The sequence below is a fragment of the Rattus rattus genome, chromosome 6, assembly GCF_011064425.1.
Source record: "Rattus rattus isolate New Zealand chromosome 6, Rrattus_CSIRO_v1, whole genome shotgun sequence".
Lineage (NCBI taxonomy): Eukaryota > Metazoa > Chordata > Mammalia > Rodentia > Muridae > Rattus > Rattus rattus.
In genome coordinates, this window is record NC_046159.1 from 154,006,217 (window position 1) to 154,024,084 (window position 17,868).

Below are 17,868 nucleotides of genomic sequence, written 5' to 3' on the forward strand. Positions count from 1 at the left end.
CTCAAGTCCTCATGATGAAATAAGCATTACCTCTCTTGCCAGCTAAGAAGTATTTTATTTTTCTCTTTCCTTTTTTTTTTTTTTTTGGTTCTTTTTTTCCGGAGCTGGGGACCGAACCCAGGGCCTTGCACTTCCTAGGTAAGCGCTCTACCACTGAGCTAAATCCCCACCCCTATTTTTCTCTTAATATAGGAAAATGCACATTATGGGGGGCCAGAGGGAAGGAAGTAATATGATCCTTTTAGTATAGAATTAAAGTGTCATTCTGTAGTGACTGTCAACCCTCAGTTAACAAGACCTGCCATGTGGTTTAACAAAAGATCAGGCAGACAGAACATTAACACTCTGCGGTACCCAAGCCTGAGACCCCGAGTGTGTGAGAGGGCTGCTGGGCAGGCCCATCAGATCCACCGCAGGAAATTCTGAGGTCACTTACCTGCCCTGCTGTGTCTACAAGCTGAAGATGATACTCTTGCCCATTTACTGTGATCAGCTTGGTGAATGCTACAAGGAAAAAGAGAATAAAATACTGGTTTAAATAAATTAACTCTGGATTACTTAAAAGTCTAAACAATGACAAGTGATCAAACTAAGTCCCTAATAGTCTTGTCACAAGTTGCCATTAATGGAAATTGAACAAGCCTCAAACTGTACAGAATATCTCCTTCCTTCATCAGCCTAGTAGGAATTGCTGAGGAAAATCAAGCTCGGGGAAACCTTGAATGCTTTCCAAAGGAACTGCAGTCAGGCAATAATTCACATCTTATAAAAACAATCTGACTGCTCTGGGGGGGGTGCTTCTTCCTCTATGAACAAGGGAAATACACTATGTAAAGCCAGAAGTCCAGAATGAACCAAAACCACAAAAGATCTTCCCTAATTCACAGGAAGTCTACTAAAGCCAGAGCACAAAGAACTCGCATTAAGTGCTAAGAAGCTTCGGAACATTAAAACAGCAAACAAAACAACACTTTACTGAGATAGCACAACAGTGGAACAGATGTTCTCGGCTGGAACCACCAATCCTTCTCAGTCTAAAGAGCCAGGCAATTTGTCACAGCCTTTTCCCCAAAAAGGATGAGAAAAATCAGTTCAGCATTTCAAGGGGACAGGCTTCCAAACATCAGAGGGAGGCTACACAAGAAAGTGGATCTGCAGCCCCACAAGAAAGTGGAACACATTTCTTTTGTGTTGGTGGCTCCAGCCACTCTCCTGTCTGTCTGTCTTGTACAATACAGGCCCAGTAACAGAAGCTATCCCTCTGCAGCAGAAAGTAGTCCCAATGTGTTTCACTACCCAAGCGACAAATAGAACTATTCAGAAAACTAAGCAACAAAGAGAAAGGCAGAGGATACCATGTGGATCATAGTTGCTGAGGGAGACCCCACCAGGCAGTGCTAACCCGCTCTACACGCAAGCAAGGATGCTGGGCAGCTTCACAACGACAACCAGATGGAAACTGAACAAGAGTAAGTCGAGATGGAAATATCCAATACAAATCCACTGATCGCTGGTAGAGCGCCACACACTCATCTAAAGACTCGCATCTGGGAGGCAGAGGAAGAGGCAGACGGATTTAAGACCAGCTTGGTCTACACAGCAGGTCTGCTAGAGCTACACAGTGAGATGCTGATTCAAACAGTGAACATTCTCTTATTCTATAAAAGAGTTTTACTTTGACTTCTCACTTCCAGTCACCTAACACTGCAGGAGCTTTTGATCAGTCAGTCAGGGAGCATGATGAAAATTATGTGAGCAGAAACGCAGCTATGCTTAATTAGAACTAAACAGTTGTAGTTGTTGCGAGGTATGATCCAATTGTTCTGATCAGGCTAAGGTTACTGAGACAATGGTTCATTTATTTACAATTACTTCCTGGGTATGACTGTACCAGCAGCACTGTTCTACATGCCCAGGATGCTCCAAGTCCCTGACTCTGAGCTGACAGAAGACGGGAAACCCATATCATTACCATAGACATTGGTATTGTGTCTAAGAAAATGGATATGGGCAGAAATTATATTTAGTGAAAAACAAAACAAATCAAGAAAGTCAAGGGGAGGGGAGAGGATAATTGTTTGTGGATTTGGTTTACTGCTTGCATTATGTTATTTGGGAACTGCACAAGAATCCTGTATCTGAGAGTCCCTGCCCCTAGCCGGTTTTGACTGGCAAATAAAGTTGACAGCAGCCAGTGGATGGGCAGGGAGACAGAGGCGGGACTTTAGGACTCAGGGGCAAGGGGACCAAAGAGGTAGAGAAAGAACTGCCACTGCTGGAGGGGAAGAAGATGCAGGCCTGAGAGCTGTAGAAGACATAGTACCAATCACATAAGAGCTGGGAAGAGCGGTCCCAAGGCTTCCCCTCACTGAGTCTAGGGTAACCAAGTAATAATTCAGGAAGGAGTACTGAAGGGGAGGTGTTAGAACATGGACGTTTAGAAGTGGTACAGCCATTGAGCTGATCAGTGCATATTAAATAAGGGTGTGTGTGTGTGTGTGTGTGTGTGTGTGTGTGTGTGTGTGTGTGTGTGTGTGTGTCTGTCTGTCTGTCTGTCTGTCTGTCTACTGGGGAGTCGAGCAGATTATAGCAACAGATAAGAGATGAAAATGACCAAAATACATTCTATACGTGTATGAAATTAACAGAAAGGGAAATAGTTAAAAGGCAGTCAATCAGTCTAAAATATGCTAGCAATGTTGTGAATAACAAGTAAAACTGAACACAGGGAACCTGGACATGGTGGTAACCACTTGTCCAAGCACTCAGAAAGCAGACAGGAAGATGAAGGGTTCTAGACCAGGCTAGGCTACATAGATTGTCTCCACCTCCTGCCCTTCACCCCAAAGATACAAGTACTAGGCCAAGTGTGCAAGTAAGTTGTAGCTATTTACTGGTAAAGTCTTGTGCAAACAAAAGTAACAGATGTCTGAAACTCTGGCATTCACAATGTAAGCTGTTATCTCTAAAGTAAGTTAAGCATCTTTAATTCATATTCACCAAGAGGTCTAACACCGTGAGATTCTTCATCAGACTTTCTTAACCACAGACAGGACTTCCATCCCAGCACTAGGGAGGCAGAAGCAGGGGCTATGAGTCTGAGGCCAGCCAGGGCTACTGCACAAAGAAACCCTGACTCAAAACAAACAAACAGGGCTGGAGAGATGGCTCAGCGGTTAAGAGCGCTGACTGCTCTTCCAGAGGTCCTGAGTTCAAATCCCAGCAACCACATGGTGGCTCACAACCATCTGTAAAGAGATCCGATGCCCTCTTCTGGTGTGTCTGAAGACAGCTACAGTGTACTCATATATAATAAATGAATAAATAAATCTTTAAAAAAACAAGCAAACAAACAAACCATACCAACCAACCAAACATCCTAACCACCAATCATAGTGCCAACCAACCCTGAGATGATAAACTCTAAGGTAACAAATGGCTCCTATTCTTGCTTGTAAACCACAACCTCTAAGTCTAGTACACGTTAGGTTGTTAACACTACAGAAAGGATAAAAACCCTATCTGTGAAGTACTTCTGGTCTGTTCTCTAACACTGGAAAAAGCACGGTTTTCTTTGTTGAATTCTTCTATTATCCTATAACTATTGAAAATGACAGAGTCCCCAAACTCTGTCCTTTTAAAGCAATGTCAGAGTGTGCCACCATGAACATTTGCTATGAATAACCTACTCTGTAATGATAAAAGTTAAGTGTAAAATAATTATTAGGTTATTTCTACATCTCCAGTATTTGAGTGAGGGGTAAAGACCAAGTCTCATGTATGTAGCTTTGGTTGGTCTGAAACCTTTTCTCTCTCTCAAATTCATGTTCTTTTCTTTCAAGTTCATGGTTATCACCAAACATTGCTCTCTTACCAAATAGTGGAGGAACAAAATAAAGGCTTCTACCCTGGTAGAATATAAAAGAATAGAAAATAGAGCCCAGTGACAAAATATGCCCTTATAAAGTCTCAGGGGATATTTGATTTGATAATCATTTCTGCTCTTGCCTACAGACTTTACTGAATTAAACACTATGAATCTATCTGTATGATAATGTCTTTACTGCTGAACACCAAAATAGGAAAAACCCGAAGGCACAATAAAGAGTGACATTAACAACATTAAACCAGCCAAGCTGAGCTCGACAGCCATGTACCTCTCTTCCTAACTGCTCAGAGGAGCACATGTGGAATGCAGTCAAGCTAGGAGACACAGATCAAGTCTGTGGACTCACTAGAATCAAAGTCCGTCAGTGTTTCTACTGTAAATGCAGGACGCGAAGGCCACCGTGCCACTGAATCTGCTCCTAACACGCCAATCTGTATGTTCCTGACAGCAAGCCCTCCTCCATTAGTCCTGGTCTCAAGAGCCTCACACCTTGGCTCCGAGTCTACCAGGGACTCTAAAATAGCGAAGGCTGCGCTCCCAGCAAAGCAGGTGCTCTGGATATGCTGGGCCCCACCCTGAACATCTGTAAGGGTCTCAAAGACAACAAAGTAAAGACCATGGCTGCTTCTGGGCTGCACATGCCCACTTCCTGCATGTGCTATGAAATCCAAGAGACTAAGAAACCACCTCTTTCCAATGCTGCGCGCCTGCTGTGACCCCAGAATAGCATGTTTGCCGGCAGCCTCTTTCAAGCCTTTAGGACGCAGAGAGCAGGGTGCTCCTCGAGGTACAAAGATTTAGGGGTTTTCATTCTTTTCAAACTTGACACACATACAAAGGGCTCCTGCTGAGTGGAGGGGTGAGGATAAAAATAAGACTGCTCTCACTTCCTTTTTCTTGAAGCAACTTTGTGTATGAAGGTTCCAGTGTGGGAGCAGAGTCCCATTGATTGAGATATCACTTTCTTCATGCCAGAGGACATGGGCCCCGAATAAAATAACCTCAGGGCACACTGAGTAAAATTTTTGTCTGTTTCCTTTAAATCCCTCATTGGAGAAATATAAATTTAACAGATTATCCCCTGCAACCAAACTTTCAAGACTATACAAACAATATTCGTGTACAAAAAAATGCCTTCTCCATTCCTAAATAGTTGAAAACAATACTCACTGTTTTCTATGGTTGGATCGTAGGAATCAACAAATTGACCTTCAACAAACTGAATTGTCAATGAGGACTTTCCTGTAGAAGAGAACAAACAGTTTAGAATTATTGGTATATCTGGATAAAAATAACTGTTTTACAAAAAAGCCACTCTAGGACTAACAGGATGGCTCAGTGACTAAGAGCCACATAAGCAGAAACCAAGTTTGATTCCCAGTACACGTGCTGGGCAGCTCACAACTGCCTGTAATCCGGCTCCCCTTCTATACGTGTAATAAAAGATTAAATGTTGATAACTAAAAACAAAACAAAACAAAACAACCCATAGCAAAAGCCCACTCTAGTAGGTGAAGAAACTCAAGGTGTCAGGGCTTACCACCTGTGTAAGTGATTTCAAAGATAAAACATATTTAACTTGCTTTATGTGAGAATAAAATCAATTAAGCTATAACCATGCAAACCTTTTTTTTTTTGACATTCATTAGGTATTTCTGACCAACAAGCATATAGGACAGTTAAGGGAAGTCTAAAGCAGTTTAAACAGAAGAACAGGGGCTGGAGAGAAGGTTCCATGGTAAAGAACACTGGTTGCTTTACCAGAGGATCCAGGTTTGACTTCCAGCAGTCACTTAGTGGCTCCAATCCTGGGGATTCAGACACTGACTGTTTATATATGCTTGGCCCAGGGAGTGGCACTACTAGAAGGTGTGGCCTTGTTGGAGTAGGTGTGTCACTGTGTGTCACCTTATCCTAGCTGCCTGGAAGTATTCTGCTAGCACCCTTCAGATGAAGATGTAGAACTCAGCTCCTTATGCACATTCCTGCCAGGATGCTGCCATTCGCCCACCCTGATAACAGACTGAACCTCTGAACCTGTAAGCCAGCCCTAATTAAATGTTGTTCTTACAAGAGTTGCTTAATCATGGTGTCTGTTCATAGCAGTCAAACCCTAACTAAGACAGACACCCTCTTTTGATCTCTATTGGAGAGGCACTAGGTAGACATATGGTACACACACACACACATATATACACATATATAAAACACTTATACATGTGAAAATATAAACCCAAATAAAGAAATGAAGAAACAAAATTGGGAAAGGGTGGGGGAGGGTAGGTGCAATTCCTGTAAGCCTTTCTTCCCTTTCAGGAATTAACCAGTTTGGGGTTTGTGTCTGTGCACATGTCTATGGTCAATGGAAGCCAAAGGACGGTCTTCCCTGTAAACCCCCTGCAGGTGCTGCCCAGCTTGATCTTTCACTTTTTACTAACAGCTGTTCTTATCGGCTGGCCGCTGAGCTCACAGGCTCTACCATTCTTCCACTTCTCCATGCTCGGGACTTCAAGTGCTTATAATCCCAGCTGCCTTAAGACAAAACAAAACACAAACTGTGGGTGCCGAGCTGAACAAGGGAGAACATTATCAACTGAGCTGTCTTCCCAACTGTAGATTTATTTCATGTATGTGAGTGCACTGTCACTGTCTTCATGCACACCAGAAGAGGGCATTGGATCCCTAATTACAGATGGTTGTGAGCCACCATGTGGTTGCTGGGAACTGAACTCAGGACCTCTGGAAGAGCAGTAGGTGTTCTTAACCACCGAGCCATCTCTCTAACCCCTCCAATCATACTTTTATTAGTGCACATTAACTAAAAAAAGGTACAGAAATTGCACAAAATCACATTCATATCACCGTGTATAGAACGTACTTTGATTATATTCACATGCCTTATTTCTCTCTTGTCCCCTCCCTACCTCTTGGTAGTCTCCGTCCTCTTACATACTACCCCCCTCTATTTTCATTTCTATCTATCTGTGGTGGTCTGAACATGCTTCACCCAGGAGTGGCACTATTAGGAGGCTTTGTTGAAAAAAGTGTGTCACTGTGGGCATGGGCTTTAAGACCCTGGTCCAAGCTGCCTGGAAGCCAGTCTTCTGGTTCCCTTTGGAACAAGATATAGAACTCTCAGCTTTGTCCCCAGTGCCATGCCTGCCTGGATGCCACCATGCTTCCTGCCTTAAAAAGGAAAAAACAAACAAACAAACAAACAAACAGTTTTTTGTGCCAGGGTTTCTTTGTGTAGCTCTGGTTGTCCTGGAACTGAAAATAAAGTCTTGAGGGCTTGTTTGGGGAGGTTCTAGCAGGGGAGCACAGCTACTCTAGATCCTTGACAGAAGGAGGAGGGACGAACACTGGAGTAGTGAGGCAGGAAGGGGACATCTGCCTAGTTAGCCAGGTTAGCCTTCACATCCAAAAGTAAATTCTTTTTTTTTCTTTTTTGGAGCTGAGGACCGAACCCAGGGCCTTGCGGTTGCTAGGCAAGCGCTCTACCACTGAGCTAAATCCCCAACCCAAAAGTAAATTCTTAAAGGAAGCTCTGACCCTGAGTCAAGGTAATTTCCCACGCTGTCCTTGATACCTGCTGCCTTAATGCATTATCTTCCCGTGTGCTTTCTCACAGCCTGCTGTCAGCGTTACTAGATTATCAGCTTTTAAAGAGTAATCTGAAAAAACCAAAAACCAAAACCCTGTCACACAAGCATTTTATTTAAAATACTCCTTAATACAGAATCCTGTTCTGATGACTGGAACAGGCCTAGGGATGCCCAACAACAGTACAGAGCTGGAACTAGAACCCTACCTCCTTACTCCCCTAATCTGCTTCCTTAATGTCTCCCGCACATGTTAGAACAGGGCCTACTTTGTGAAGAAAAAAAGAAAAAATCCTCAATTATTGTTGTCAGGAAATAATAAACTGTCTTGTTCATCTCACTGCCAAACTCCTCTTTCTCGTAGTCAGACATTACACATGTGTTCTGCAGGCTTGCTGGGCTAACTCCTGCTTTGAAAGGCATTTCTACTCCAAGCCTATACTGCAGGCAGAGTGCAGTTCACGTTCCCCGAATCAAACTTTGAATTGCACAGCTCACAGGCTGAGGAGGGTCTTCACACCAAGGAGCCATAACTTGAAATTAATTCATAAAGCAGCACCCACCCACTGAAGACAACCTCCTAGTCGGCAGCTCAGTTCTTAGTACAATCAGCATGGACTCCCAGTTCCACCACAACCCACAGAACCAGACACGCCAACCGATCCACTTGTCTGGGCCTCCTCAGGTCCAGTCACTACCATCTTGCCTCTGCCAACCTCCCGCTGCAGTGACCTCTACCCTAGCTGCCGCCACCACTCCCAGATGAGTGTATGACTCATTCCTGTCACTCTGTGAGTACAAATGTCAGTTCTGCAGGGAGCCTATCCCCAAATCACCCTAGGAGTCCTCCTGCAGCCACCTGCCATCTCTTCTCCCCATTTGGCCCAATCACCACTGGCCCACTGAGATCAGCCTAACACACCACAGACATTCATCTCTAAATGAACAAACCCAAAGCTCAGGTCTCATCTCTTCTATTCAGAGTGTTTAACAGAACAATTCCATTAGCATTTATTAAGACCAATCATGGGTCTGCTCATGATAAAATAGCAGTTCAGGAACTACACAAATGTTGCTTGCATTGTGTCTAAATGCATCCAAGTTAGTCATCTTATCAATAAAGAAGGATCTAATGCTAAGTTTAGGTACTATTTCCTGGGACAAAGACAGCAAAGGAAAAAAATTCCTCTTATGTTAGTAAAAACTGAGAAGTTGGTAAAAATTATTTTTCAAAAGATTTTCTCCTTATTTTATGTCTCAGTGTTTTGCCTGCATGCCTGCCTATGATTGCAGAGGTTCTGGAACTGGAGTTACAGATGGTGGGCGGGCTGCCACGTGGGTACTATCAAACTCTTCCTTAACCACTGAACTATTACTCCAGCCTTCCTCCCAAAGGGAAATTCTTACTCATGTATATACACATTTAACACAATACTTGGGAGTCAGAGAAGTTAATTAGAAAGAACAGAGAAAAAAGTTCTTTGTTAAAAAAAAATCATTAATTTATTTGTACACACGTATTCAAGTACAGGCAGGCACATGCCACAGTGCTTGTGCGGAGGTCAGAGGACAACCTGGGGCAGCTGGTTCTCTTTTCCCACCATGTGGGTCCTAGGAATGGAACTCTGGTTCTCAGGCTTGGTGGAAAGGGCCTCTACTGCTGAGGCATCACTTCTGCTCAAGACATTCCTCAGGAGGTCTTTGAAGGGGACTGTACCTCTTAGGAGATGGGAGCATCAGCCCACATGTTCCCTAACAAATGGAAAGAAGGTGGGGGATAGCTTTCTTTCTACCATTAAATGATCAAGAATTAAAAATTATAGCAAGCGCAAGGCCCTGGGTTCGGTCCCCAGCTCTGAAAAAAAGAAAAAAAAAAAAAAAAGAATTACAAAGTTTTTTGCAATTGTCAATGTAGGTCTAGATTAAAATAGTGAAAGAAAGCCAGCTGTGGTTATGCACATCTGTAATCATCATTCTAGGGGCTGAGGGGAGAGGGGGAACCAAAGGGCACAAAAAAGAGGAAAAAATACCTGTCTGTCTGTCTGCATGTATACATACACATATATTTAAAGTTAAATCTATCTTAAATTTATTCTTTGAAAATTTCATATATGCATACATAGATCTCACCATATTCACCTCCTCCCACCATCGAACTCCTCCTGGGTCCCCCTCATTTTCCTCTCAACTCCCCATCCTTTTATAAAAAAGTCCACGGAGTCCAATTAGTGCTGCCCATATATGCATGAGTATGAGGTCATTCACAGAAGCACGGTCAACCTAACAGGGACCACATTCATAAAAACAAAACAAAACCAAAACAACAAAAAACAAAACAAAACCACTCTAGCCCACTCCTGCCCCCAACTTCCCAAGCAGCCATCAGCTGTCAAGAGCTGCTGACTTGCTTGATCCAAGTCTTGTTGGGAACGCTGAGACAATTTTATACCAGCTTTCTCTGACCTGTGGCTTTTAAGAATTTCTGCCTTCTCTTTCAGATGTTCCTTGAGTCTTGTGGGGACACAGTATGACACAGATATCCCACCAGTTGTGAAGAGACACTCCATTTGAAAAATACACTTATTGTTGCACATTCTGAAGTGTCCATTTGTATTCTAATAAGAAAGTTAACAAGTCATCTGGTAAAAGCACATGAGGTAGTCTAGCCTAAATCCCAACAAAGAACAGTCAATTACTGTCATCCTGAGAAGTCAGCTGGGAAAGAGAATTTAATCGAATATGTCCTTCCGGCTGGCCCCTAGAGGAAAGGTATTATTTGTTAGGAGACATGAGGCTGTGAGCCTCTGGGTCTTCCTTGGATCTCTCCTCCCTTGTTGGACTTTCCTCCTAAGGGGGAGATCACTAATTACTGAAACCAAGATAGGAAGGTTCCACTTAGCTGTTCTGCTGTCTTCATTAGAAAGTAGAACACTAGACAACTGTCAATGAAATCTACTAATCAACACAGACTAGTCATCCTTGTCAATAAAACACAACAGCTGTGCTCAGGTGTTCTCGCCCGCTACTGTACTGCAGCTTCCAGGGACACCTGAACCAGCAGTTCAGCTCTTGTGGAAAAGTCAAGTTCTCTGTGTGCTATATTGGTGGCTACTAAAATCAAACTGTAGTCTTCATTATGGCTAACGTTTATGATCCCCCCTCACATGCCTGACATTTACTTTGGCTTCTGTCTCTAGCAAATGTAACTTCTAAAAACACTAGCAACTTGTCAAAGATGAGTCTGCAAAGATGGTCATGCTTTTAATTTGACTGAGGAGACACTAAAACTCGCTGGGGGCTGGGAGGTGTGTCTGAGAAATGTTATAGAAAAACAACCCAAGAGTGATCTGAAGTCAACAGAGAGAGTGCATGTTGGGCAGGTGCATCCCTGCACAGCACAGGCAAACCATCAGCAATCAGCAGCACACGTTATAAAGGTCATGAAAAGAACCAGCCTCAAGTCCCACAGTCAGCTTCCAGACTCCTCTTCCTAATAAAACAATTGCGTTTGTTTTAAAAACCACAGAAAAAATTTTGTAAAAATATTTCTCAACTTTCACTAGATAAGAGGGTACCAAATTGGTTTATTTGTTTTGCCATGATGAAATAGCATGGTGAGTATTCATTCCACTCTACTTTCTCTGAAGCTGTACTTTCAGGGCTACTGATTCCCATGCTTTGTGACTACCAAAATAATCGTCACTTCTGTAACTCCTTAGCTCTTTTCAGATTAATGCTTGACTTGTTTTCATGTTTCTTTTCCTAAAAAACATATACCTACTTTCATACCTCCGTCCTCATCCCCAGCATTGTCTACTAAAACAGTTTCCGTGTTTCTGGTTCATCGGGTTAAGACGGGTAGGGTCTTGCTCTGCTAAGTAGGTGGTCAAGTCATCAGGCAGTAGGGGATCCATTACGACTCCTGTACTAGATCTGGGGCAGGCAGCCCTCTTCTTTGGAGTGCTGGAGGTTGAACCCAGACTTCAAACACACTAAGTAGAAACCCCAACACCGAGCGACAACTTTGCTCTACCCCTAACTCTTAACATACAGGGACACTAATGTCCCGTGTACAGCCTAACACTGTAGCAAAACCCAGTAGTATCTATCACCCGTAACCTCTCCTCTACAGCACCTGTCTCCTAGACATGCCAGGAAGTAAGGGCTGGGTCACCATGACCCAAACTACTGTCCCTGTGCCTCAGCACCTGCTGAGGACCAGTCAATCAGTCTTGGGCATTCTGCCAGCACACATTCTTTCCAGCAGTCATCACCCCATCCAGACCAACTCTGAAGCAATGTTTTCAAAGTGGGGGGCAATGAACCACTAGGTCATGAGATTCCTTTATTGTTTAAGAAATAGGAACACTGACCTGGAATGCAGATAAAGGTGCTGGGAAACCAGTTTGGGACACATTTATAACTGGGTGACCATATGATGTTTATTACCATAGGTTGCAGTTAAATGGTTAGCACTCTGACTCGGAGATGTACTACTGTAACTCTGACTCTCAATCTCTTACCTCTACAGGCTTTACTTCACTTCCAAGATAAATCATTTCCTAATACTCCTTTGTCAGGGGCCTTTCTGTGAGCCTTCTGATAAACCTGTCATCATAATCTAATGAACTGCTATTAAGTCTGTTCAGCATCTTTGAGCCTTAGTGGTTACAAGCTATATCTTCTCTAGCCCCTACCACTGTAGCTCCCCTTTCTTCTGCACTAGCAGATTCAAGTGCTAGCATATGCCCAGCAACCTAGCACCACAGGGTACTTGTTATCTAGTCTACCCAAACCCCCTTGACAGGAAGTTCTAGTACAGGTGTATATCAGCAAGTACCTCCCTATGTGCTGTGCCATAGTGCAACAAGTCGAACTATCATCCAAGGAGTTCTCCAATGCTCTAACTCCCACCAGCAGGTCAGAGCATAAGCATTTAAACCCTGTTGATACAGCCATGGTCATAATGTACCACGACCCTTGAGATACCAAGGGCATTCAATCTCTTCATTACCACTATCTTCCAGGTACCAAGGTGAACGTTAAGCACTATACAGGCAGCCTGTGAAAGCACGCCTGTCCATCTGACATCATCCACACACACCAGCTTTCCAACAGAAGTTGTTCTATGTCCCTGTTCTCTTATCTAGTTCCTCTCAGCTACCTCTAATCTTTCTCCTCCTGAAACAGCTCTAGACAGATTTTCTCCTGGTTCACTTCTATGCCACTTAGCTTGTTCCACAGCTGTCTCTGAAGAATTCCCAGGAACACACCTCTGTGTGATTCTGTCTGCTATCAGACAAACACCACTTTGCTAGGAGAGTGCAGCAGCTGGGGGCTGTATGCGTGACCATGAATAACAGAACAGTGCAGATGACAGATCTTAGCTCCACTAATCCAAGTTCTCAAGGAGAACCCATGGAGATGCACGTGCCCTCCAGCCATAGTAAAAAGGTGTTCTGAAGAGCCTTGAAGAAAAAGATCATATAGAGATCAAAACTACAGAGACAATTAAGGAGATTAGCTTTCTAACTTCAAAAAAGAAACTGATCAGCAAGACAAAACCTGCAGATCAGACTGAAAGAATACAAGCTCATCAAAAGGATGCAACTGAAAAATTACAGGGAAACAACACCCACACCCCCAAACCCCCAAACCAAACAGCACTACCAGCCAGTGATGAGCTGAGACATCTGTGTATCTCTGAGGGACTGACATCCCATAACCACAATTCTGCTCGTTCTTCCCCATTATGCATTCACTTCAGCTGTCACTCCTAGTTTCTGCAGTTACAGTCACAAGTGCTTCTGGAGCCACAGTCACCCTGCACACCATCTCTCTTCAGCTAACTTCTTCTACTAGCTGCATTTCTGTAGTTCCAAGCTTGGGAACATTTCATCCTCAGTAAACCTTTAAGGTCTTTGTAAAAGGAACAGGAACTGGCAGTGCCTGCTCGGAACTGGCTTGAGTGACTCTTATAAGGAAGAGGACAGTCAGAAACCCAAAGGGGAACATTCTTTGAGTGTTTGAGGTAAGAGTGACACACGGAATCAAACAAGTCACAGACCACAGGAACCAAGTTCCCCACTAGGGAATAAGGTAGAGAGAGATAAAGGGTGAGGAGAAAGTGAGTGAGATGGAGTAATCTGGAGGAAGCAAGAAAAACCCAACCACTAGGAACCTCAAGTTACATTCCTAGATAAAGAGACTCCACTAATGAGACAAAACAGTATGGTGGTCAACTTGATGGTATTTCAGTCACCTACAAGACATAGCACTGGTTATGTCCATGAGGGTGCTGGAGAAGGTTAACTGAGAATGGAATGCCCACCCTGCATGTGTGTGCCACCATCCTGTGGACTGGGGTCCTGGATGAGTAACAGGAGGAAAGGACAAAGCCCACTGAGCCCCAACACTCACCACTTCCTGCTTCCCAAGCACAGATCATGTGACCAGCTGTCTCACATTCGTCTGCCTTTCTTCCACAACAAACTATGTCCTGAAATTGTGAGCCAAGATAAACCCTTCATTCCTCAAATTGCTTTTTGTCAGGTGTTTAGTCACAGCATCAAGAAAAATAACTAATACCATCAAAATGATTAGAACAGATGAAAGGAACCTGGAACTCTGTCCAAAACTAAAAACAAACAAAAAAACCCAAACAAACAAGTAAACAAACCCCAAATGTTTGAGGGTCCAACAATTATCAAAAGCATTGCTTTCATTAAAAAACAAAAACAAAAACAAACAAACAAAAAAAAAACAACTTATGAAAAAACAGCCAGGAATGCTGGCATTCTCCTTTAATACCAGCACTCAGGTAGATTTCTGTGAGTTCAAGGCCAGGCTGCTCTATCTATATACAGAATAAGTTCTAGGACAGCCAGGGTTAGGGAGATCCTGTTCCAAAAAACAAACAACTTATGGGGGGGGGGGACGACACAAGTAAATATCAGTGAGAGTTTCAAGTAAAAATGGATTCGTTTTGGCAATTTTCAGAGCAAACCAAACAAACCCAACTCTACGACAAGCGTCCTTTCCCATTTCTAGAAATCCATTCAGTCCCCAGTACAGCACCCGTCAGTGGCAGCTCCATGGTGAGGGTGCCAACAGCACTAGTGAGTAAGGTTTGTAACATCCTGCTTTCAGAAGCACTTTAATTAGTAGAAACTGAACAGTGGGTGAACGTTTAGGATTATGGTATGAATCACACGAGATGAATGTGAAGTTCTTCTATGGGTCTCACAACATGGCAGTATCTACCACAGACTCAATAAGTGGCTATTAAATTCTAGTACAATATCCCCTGAATCCACTAACCTTTTCCCCAAATTATGATCAATACAACTGATGATCAATTACCATCAATACAAACTGGGGTGGGGGTGGAGACTGTATTCCAGGACCCCCCCAGCTATCGAGTCAAGAGTAGAACTGGTGTAAGACAGGCAGAGTCTAGAAAAAGACCCATTTACAGGTTCATGGCAGAGCTGTAAAAGTGAGTCTGGGAGAGAGCAGTGTTCTCAATACATGGTGCTCAAACGACCGGACATTCAGTGATACTCACACAGACGGTGAGAGACAGACACACCCCAGCTAGACCTAGTTGGTACCCTATTTAAAAAGAAAATGATCAAAACCAGATCATAAATTAAATATAAAATGACAACTATGAAACTCCTAGAAGAACACATTCAAGAAAATCTTTGTGACATGAGTTGAAGAAATTTTTTTTCTATATATAACTAAAAGCACAACTTATAAAAGATTTTTCAAAAGGAACCAACTTGAACTTACCAAATTAGGAACTGTGGGACAGGGAAGGTAGCTCAGTTAGCAAAATGCATACTGCACTGCTTAAGGTTTGAGTCCAAACACCCAGGCTCCAGAGCTGGAGGCTGGGGGCTCAGAGGTAGAACCTCGGCACCGTGAAGTAGGGACAGGATGATCCCTAGGGCTTATTGGTGAATTAGTCTAGGTAAACTGGTTGAGTTCAGTTAGAGAGACCCTGCTGCAAAGTATGAGGTTGAAGGCAATCAAGGAAGACACTGGGCATCAACTACTGATCCTGCCTGCATACCTGAACCGCGCACATACAGATACAGTAACTGCTCTATGACTTGAGTCATCCTCTTAATGAATTAAGTGAATGAAAATATAAGCTACGGACAGACCTTCAGGGAACTCTGTCAAAACACTGTGGAGTAACTGCAGAAACCAGCAAATCAAGAAGGGACCATTGCTGGGGTGGGGTCAGGGGCAACAGAGAAGGAACTAGCATGGCATCTGTGGTCTGAGGGAAAATGGAGAAAGTGGGGGAGGGGAAAGAACAATGGAGGTGGAGGGAGATAAATGAAGCAGAGAGGAAGGCAAAATAACCATAAAGTCTCAAGGGGTTGGGGATTTAGCTCAGTGGTAGAGCGCTTGCAAAGGCCCTGGGTTCAGTCCCCAGCTCCGAAAAAAAGAAAAGGAAAAAAAAAAGTCTCAAAAGGTATAAGGAAGTAAGGAATTCCACTACTAACTACCTGAAAATGCATATAGCATGGAAGTCAGTGTATAAATATACACCATATATACAATTATATATACATATATAATTTAAATTAAAAATTCCCACCTGAGCTAACACTGCTTCCCCAAAGATTTGTAGAGCATAGAACAAAACCCTAACACCCTGCACTTGAAAGTCCCTTTTAAAGTTGTCAGAGTGGAAGGTAAAAATGAAGGTGGAAGGTCAGTCCTTTTTGCTGAAGAGACCTTGTACTTCACACAGAGTTCATAGTTCCACAATGGACCTAATCTGAAGGCCTCCTCCCTGAGGGCAACCTTTCATGATACCAGGCACCGGGCAAGTGTGCAAGAAGGGAAGGAACCAATAGTCCTACTCAGCTATGATGCCCACGAACCACAACGACCAGCACGGCACCATAACACTAAGTACGGGCACAGATTACTTGGCAGTAACCAACAGCTCTCTAATTGGACTTAAGACCATCTTGACAAGAAGGAAACCATGCCTACTACTGGCTAGTGAAGTCATGAATCTTGAAGGAGAACCCCCAACCACCATCTTGAAACCAGCATAATCCCTCAGTATATTTCTTCTTTAGGTAGGTTTTGGGGCTTGAACTCAGGTCACAAGGCTTCTGGAAAGCACCTTACACACAAAGTGGTCTGGCTGGTCTTGGTACCCTGAGCTGAAGGTGTACATATGCAGCTGGAGTCACTGGAGATAGATTTTAAAATGATATACCTATGCCAGCACCCCCATTTCAAAGGAGCCACACAGGAACTCGTGTATACTCTGGGAAAGTGCTGACGACTGTTCACATGAGCACCACTGTCAGCATGGGGTCTGAGGGGGACACAGATGCCAACAGTGCAAAGTTTTTTTCCTTATTTTTTGCTCCACGGCTCTGACTGTCCTTAAATTCATGCCTCCAAGTGCTTGGATTACAACTGTGTGCCACCGTGCTTGGTTTGCAGCCCCTCCTCCTCCTGCCTCGTCTAAAGATGGGGTCTCATGCTAGTCTTATCTCAAACTTGCTATGTAGTTGAGGATGACCTTGAACATCTGATTCTTCTGTCATACCTCCCAAATCCTGAATTATAGGCATGCACCAGCACATCAGATTTTGCACAATGCAGGGGTTGGAGCCCAGGGCTTCATGCTGGTAGGCAAGTACTCTACCACCTACCTCCTCAGTCCGAACTGTTTAACAGAAAGCTCACGTGAGACGCTCTCATTGGAGCTTGAGAACACTTCCACAGGAGTCGACTCACTTGTTCCTAGCAGTTAAGCAGGGATGACGTCATCCTGCATTTTCTCACACCCATTTGCAAACTTTAAAAAAACCACTGTGTACCCACTACTGCCAAGCACTATGGTACCAGAGGAAAACAAGAATGAATGACTAAATTACATAAATGAAGAATTTTATTAAATGTCAGCGGTTTGGGAATTGATCCCTAAATTAGAATATTCATTTTTCTAGAATGACTTACAGATAAGCCAAGGTGGAAGTCAAGAACAGATTTTACTAAACTATAGGTAACTAAATATCTGTCAAAGAATAAATGTGCTCCAAAATGGGTTGAGTGGGCATGGAAAAGCCCCTCCTACAAAAAAGGGCAAACGAAGAGGTTGAAAAGGTAGCTCAGTGTGTAAGAGTGCAAACCACCAAGTCCGACCCACCGGGAGGAGAACTAACGCCTCCAAATGGTCCTCTGATCTCACATGTGTGCTGTGTCAAACATGTGCAGATTAAAGAAAGACACCAATTAACTTAAAGAGCATAAGATTTAAGATTGCTTAAAATACCCACTTGTCAGCTAAACAATAATATTAATAAGGACATTTCTTCAAAAATTGTTAAA

At 43.3% G+C, this 17,868-nt stretch overlaps 1 protein-coding gene across 1 annotated transcript in view; it reads right to left on the reverse strand.

The window, feature by feature from the left end:
• The window catches only part of Rheb (Ras homolog, mTORC1 binding), a 40,518-nt gene that overhangs the window by 11,880 nt on the left and 10,770 nt on the right, over positions 1-17,868 (reverse strand). Inside the window, exons 2-3 of the mRNA XM_032907147.1 lie at positions 5,060-5,131; positions 437-504 (exon numbers count right to left, since the gene is read on the reverse strand). Of these exons, the coding sequence (XP_032763038.1) occupies positions 437-504; positions 5,060-5,131 (140 nt within the window). The remainder of the gene's footprint in view (positions 1-436; positions 505-5,059; positions 5,132-17,868) is intronic.